The sequence below is a fragment of the Papaver somniferum genome, unplaced genomic scaffold (assembly GCF_003573695.1).
Source record: "Papaver somniferum cultivar HN1 unplaced genomic scaffold, ASM357369v1 unplaced-scaffold_31, whole genome shotgun sequence".
NCBI lineage: Eukaryota > Viridiplantae > Streptophyta > Magnoliopsida > Ranunculales > Papaveraceae > Papaver > Papaver somniferum.
This window is the reverse complement of record NW_020642151.1, coordinates 787697-793696: the sequence shown is the minus strand read 5'-3', so window position 1 is coordinate 793696 and position 6000 is coordinate 787697. Positions and strand designations below refer to the sequence as shown.

The window sequence follows — 6000 nt, the reverse complement described above, 5'->3', positions numbered from 1 at the left end:
CAACTTCCCATTGCGTACAACCAAACCTTCGGTAATTTCAACTGCTCAACTTGTTTTTGACAGCTATCTGTTTGATTATCTAAGGAGCTTGATTACAAGTGATGGACCTGGCTTCGGACCACTGCAACAACGCCTAGACACTTTTCCAGTAAAATATGGAGGTTTGGGCATATACTCAATGGCAGAAACTTCACAATATTGCTTTCTGGCTTCACAAATCCAGACCCAGTCTTTACAGGACACCATTCTTCGCAACTCTGGATGCATAGGTCCGAGTCATAATGTTCAACTAGCTAAAACCTCTTTTGTACATACATGCGACATAGTTTCTTCTTCTTACAGTTTCGACGACACTGACCCACATCCCATGCGTTCCTTGGAAGTCAAATACTTTAAAGCTGTAAAGAATGATATGCCCGTGAAATACAATATGTCCACAAGGGACATAGTACTTTGGCAGTGTAATAAGATAAAACACGCGCAAGATTACTTGTTTGCTATTCCGATTGATGGTTTCAATCAAAAGATAGGACCAAGACAGTTTCGGTCAGTCTTATGTTACAGTTTCGGTCAGTCTTTATCTGCGGAAGGCAGCTCGTGCCCTAGTTGCAATAGAAATATGCATATTTTTGGTGACTCTGCACTTCATTGTGCACATGGCATGGGTTAAAAATTCAGGCATGATCTTGTTCGTGATGCTTTCTCTTATAATTGCTTTCGAGCAGGTGTGTCGGCTGGGAAAGAGGTTAATCTTGGATTCTCATCTAGCGAAGGAAGAGATTTACGACCGGCAGACCTTTTAGTACACAACGGAAGAGATGTTTGCCCAGGTATTACAGGGGTCTCGCCTTTCACTGGAGGTGTTCACACTTTCATACCTGGTCAAGTTGTCGCCAACGCAGAAGCCCGAAAGCGAGCCAAATATCTGGATAAATACAATGAGAGCGGTTTTGGATTTGGTACCTTGGCATTCACAACATTAGGTGAACTTGGAGACGACACAACGAAATTCCTAAAGAGACTTTAGAATTACATAGCTAGTCATGATGCTAATAATTATGTAGGAAATTTCATTTTTCATAAAATAAGTCTTATTATCCAAAAGAGGGTCGGTGCCCAGCTCGTGACCAGGTTATCGTCCAACTTCTTGTAAGTGCGCTTTTGTAAGTTCATATGAAAATTTATTATTTCTCAAGAAAGAAAGGAAAAAGAAAAAAGAAAAAAAGCCAAAGAAATTCCATAATTTTCATCCGGATTAACATTACTTCCAAAAAATGATTCACCCCACTTCTAATCAAGCTCATCCCCGATGATGTAACAAATTTTTGGAATTATTGCTAAAAATTCTCCTCAACCCCAGTCCAAACTATTCACGACCATATTAGCTAGGTAATCAAGATCCTTCCTTATCATCCCCCAACCACCACCATCATCTCCACAAAAACCATCCCGAACCCTAAAATGGAAAAACCTATGAACCCAAACTCAACGTAGGACCCACCACAACTCTAACCTTAAAAGAGACTGGTTCAAAGCCATGGGCCCACACTAGATATTTTTTTCTGGTCTCTCACGCATGTAACTCACACATTGAAAATGAAGAAGAAGAACCTTCTCGATTATGTACATAGTCACCAAAAATATCTTGCACCAACCAATCGCAACCATCAATCTAAAATAAAAACAACCTCTGTTTTTCTAGACTCTTCTGATAAATACTATACTTTCTTTACCTTTCTCATTAAACGTGACGTTTTCAATACAAACAGAATCTGTTCATCTTTTAACAAAAACCCGTGTTTGATTCAATGAAGATGTAGTCTTTGGGATACGGTTTTAGTTCAATCCATCTTTTAATTTCAGTGGGTGTTGAATCAATTTTTTGAATTTACATAATGGCTAGTGGGGGTGAAGATTTTTACTCTGTTTTGGGGGTGAAGAAAGAATGTACGGTTTCAGAGTTGAGGAATGCTTATAAGAAGTTAGCTATGGTTAGATTCTTTGATTTTAAAACTGGGTTTTGAATAAAGTTTTGATCTTTTGCTTTGATTTTTTTTTTGATTTGATGATTTGGTTATTTTTGCAGAGATGGCATCCTGATAGATGTTCAGCTTCAGGGAATTCGAAGTTTATTGAGGAATCTAAGAAGAAGTTTCAATCAATTCAAGAAGCTTATTCAGGTAATTGATTAATTACTTAATCATTCTGTAATTGATTGTGGTTTTATTTTACTTTTCAAAAATCTGATTTTATTTTTTTTATTTTTTTTACAGTTTTATCAAATGCGAATAAAAGATTCATGTATGATTTAGGATTGTACAAAAATGATGATGATGATGACGACGATAATGTAAGTATTGAGATATTTTTTTAATGAATCTGACTCGGCTCTGAATCTTATGTCACATTGCTGGAAAGTAAATTATGGATCTGACTCGGTGGAGTCAGATAGCAGTGTCTTATGGCTTCTCTTAATGGGACAGGGCTTGTTTGTTTGAATCTGACTGGACTCTGAATCATATGTCAGATTGTTGGTCAGTTTGAATCCTGGGGCATTTTCGAGTTCTTACTGAGTCTGACTGGGTTGAGTCAGGTAGTAGTAGTGTCCTATGTCACAAGAGGAGTCTGGCTTAGAACTTGTTTGAAGACTTTAACCATGTTGGCTGCTTGATATCCATCTGACTTAGAAAGTGATTTATAGAAGGTCTTAATTTTTAAGATGAATGAATCTGAGTCAGACGAGTCAGAAAAAAATCCCAAAGTTTGTATTAGTTTTTCTCCCACTCTGTCTTAATGATGTTGATTTTTTGTATGATTTTTGTAGGAAATGGGAGATTTTTTGGGAGAAATGGTTGATTTAATGGCTCAAACTAAACCCAATGTAAGTTGTCTTTATGTCTATGAATTATTTTATTCAAATTCAATGTTTGAGAGACTTTTTTTGGTTCAACATGGACAAAAATCATTGTCTGTTCATGGAGGCTAAAACTGACTTTTGATGTCATATTCAATTTTCGGGTATGTTTAGACCCCACCATACTTTCAACTTGCCAACCAACTTGGTTTGATAATGATGCACAGAGGTATTGCATTAGAGTGAATAGGGTTTACTATGTTGCAATTTGCAAGCTTTACCGACATTGATTTTTTTTTTTAGCTAGTCTAGATTCGATGCTTCCACGAGTTGCAACTTGCGTATTAAGAAATTTCTTAGTGTGTCCAGCTCATTTCTGGATGAAAGACTTTACTAGATCCAAGTTGAAGTAGATATGTTTGTTCATGCCGTGCTGGATTATGCTCATTGTTGTAAATTCGAGTTAACTCTATTTGGTAGTTAGTGCTTATTCGGTTATTCCAATGGCTAGTTTGTCTCGATGAATAGCACTTCATGTCCGTATATTGTTTCTGAGCATAAATCAATTTTTATTGCATCTTAAAATTTGAAAAAATCCCATACTGTAGTTGTGCTTGTAAATAGTACTCATGCTTGTTGTGGGCCTTTTTTGTTCTATTTGATAATGATCATTCTCTTACAATCGAAAACGACATGAAAATTATATAGGAAAAATGAAAGCGAAAATTGACAATTCTAGATTTTGCCGCCATCCTTAATCCGTAGTGGTTGGGTGAAAATAATTGCCAAACTTCTGCAGTTTGGTGACCACAATCACATGATTTGGGGTGTGAACTACCCCGTACTTCTTAAGATTTATATTTCTTCATGTGGGGTGGGTATTATGGGCTTTCTAAATTCTATATGTGTTTTAGAGTCGGTGGAATTCTATTTGACTTTGCACTTCTCTCTAAATTGTAACAGGAAAATGCCAAGGCAGAGACTTTCGAGGACCTTCAAGTATTGTTCGAGGTAATGGTCCAAGATAATATGCAAGCTTTCAATTCTGCTCCATCATTCCCAGCTTCAAACAGTAGAAACAACAGCACAAACACAATTTCTAAGCGAAACTGTGTAGACTTAAATAGTTACTCCGGATGGGAGAAAATGGACTTTAGACCGGCCGAATCTCATGGCCAGAATTTCTGTTTAGGGGTGAGTGTGTGGCATTCATAAGTTCGACATAATGCTATTTACTTAAAGATCTTGGTTAAGTGTTTGTATTATGTTGATGTGTTCCTGTCAGGCGGACGGAGGCTTGGATGATTCAAGAGGCAGAAGAGGAAGTTCGAAACGCAGAACTGTAGGAAAACAAAAGTCATCTTCTCAGCACAACATGTCTTCTCATGACTCTAAAATTTCGGTTTGAAGCAAGTTGGTGTCACAAGCGGAAACCTTGCTGGGATGAGAAGCTTCAGCTCATGCCTGGGGCACCAGTTAACGAATCCTTGATTGAAAGTTTTCTTTCTACTGTAACCACATTCGATTGAATGAATGTCTTTTCGTTTTTTATTTTGAACAATGAACTACTCTTATATGAATTTTGAAATTGCAAGAGGTTCTGCTTTTGATGTCAGACCATAGCTTTTTCCGTTAACAAAACAACAATTGCCTAGGAACAAATGAGGCAAACAATCAACATTTAAAGCTCAATTCCAAGGCTTTACTAGCAGTCAACTAACAACACATATTGACATGACTATAGTTTGAGCAATTTGATTAAGAACCAGTACCACACTTTAAAATGCAAAGTAGTGGACAATACAGAGTTTTACCACCGACTAAAGTATTGGGCAAGTGACATTGAACATCTTCATAAGACTTGTTTGGCAACATTGAGCCCATTTGCACAGTAGGAAAGAGAGAGGTTGTGGATACCAAGCATCTACCTTCTAGAAGACCAACCTAAGTTCTGACTTTTGGATTTAACTAAATAAAAGTACCATCATTTGGCGCATACAAGAAAATTATGGGGCATATTGAATAAGACAAAAACATGATTGGAAATAATGTTTTTAGGCTATCCCTTATCTAGCAACTTTTAAAAATGCTAAAATACCCTTGGATGACTAGTGTTTAATTAGTGTTAATTTTAATAATTATAGTTGGTATTAGTGTTAAATAAAAGTGTGTTGGTTCGGCTTATAATGTTAGTCACCAATGAGCCGAACCCATATATGTTTACTACTTCGTCTTTGTTATTCTAACTCGAACCAGCCGAACCGTAAGATCAGCTTTCAAGTATTTTTACGAATCACCCGAACCTTACCTTGAAGGTATGTGACATTGTTGTAGATTGTTCCTGAAAGGGAAATTATGGAGGATCAACCACCGCCTGTTGATGTCATTCATGAAGATACTAAAGATCACTTCCAAACTGACTTGGTAGGTAATCTAATTTATGTTTTTTTATTATTTTTTCAAGTATGTTGTATTCAAAATCATTAGTAAAACTTAATTTTTGTACTTGTCACCATGTAGACGTGGAAAAATCGAGATGAAGTTGTTCAATGGGCTGAGGAACATGGTTGGAAAATCAATTGCGTCCTAGTTAAAGGAAGACAAAGCCGAAAGGAGCGGGTTGAGATGGTTTGTGAGAGAGGTGGGAAAAAAGTAAGCAAGAAGAAAAAGGGTGAGGTGTATGTTGGGAAGACCGGGAAAAAAGTATAAGACTAAATCAAGGAAGATAAATCGTCCCTTCAAAATCGTCTTCAGTTGGAACTCAAATGAAAGGGTTTTCACCATGAACAAAGATATGGATTGCCGTCATAACCATCCACGTCCAAAGTATCTTCATGGACATTATAGAGCCGGAAGACTCAGAGCTCATGAATATGCGGAGGTAGATAAAATGACAAGAGCACGTACGACACCCTCTAAAATTCTTAGAAAATTGAAGGAGGATGATAAGAATAACAAGAATACGTTGCAACAAATCTATAACGCTAAAAGTACTTTGAGAAGGAAGGATTTGCAAGGTAGGTTGGTGATGCACAATTATTGTGGTTGGCGCAAAAGAAGAACTATGCTTGCCAAAAGAAATTGGATGATTTCGGCCATGTGACGCACCTTTTTATTTCCCATCCGGAATGCATAAAGTTGACGTT

General features: G+C 37.0%; 1 protein-coding gene across 2 annotated transcripts; it reads left to right on the top strand.

The window, feature by feature from the left end:
* Positions 1-1665: 1665 nt before the first annotated feature.
* Positions 1666-4469, top strand: LOC113341793 (chaperone protein DnaJ-like). 2 transcript variants are annotated; one of them, XM_026586543.1, is made up of 6 exons: positions 1666-1991; positions 2087-2180; positions 2274-2350; positions 2825-2881; positions 3818-3865; positions 4140-4469. In XM_026586543.1, exons 1-6 carry the CDS (start codon positions 1896-1898, stop codon positions 4260-4262), a joined length of 495 nt encoding a protein of 164 aa, XP_026442328.1. In that variant the 5' UTR covers positions 1666-1895; the 3' UTR covers positions 4263-4469. The 2 variants fall into 2 exon arrangements, with proteins under 2 accessions (XP_026442328.1, XP_026442327.1); XM_026586542.1 differs by having other exon boundaries at positions 1679-1991; positions 3818-4048.
* The last annotated feature ends 1531 nt before the right edge of the window (positions 4470-6000 follow it).

What these genes read in the sequence shown, in the direction of transcription:
- LOC113341793 (XM_026586542.1), top strand. Translation starts at nt 1,896, where the DNA reads ATGGCTAGTGGGGGTGAAGATTTTTACTCTGTTTTGGGGGTGAAGAAA. An exon ending in CTTATAAGAAGTTAGCTATG is followed by an intron (nt 1,992 to 2,086) that starts GTTAGATTCTTT and finishes TTATTTTTGCAG; the next exon opens with AGATGGCATCCTGATAGATG. An exon ending in TGGCTCAAACTAAACCCAAT is followed by an intron (nt 2,882 to 3,817) that starts GTAAGTTGTCTT and finishes AAATTGTAACAG; the next exon opens with GAAAATGCCAAGGCAGAGAC.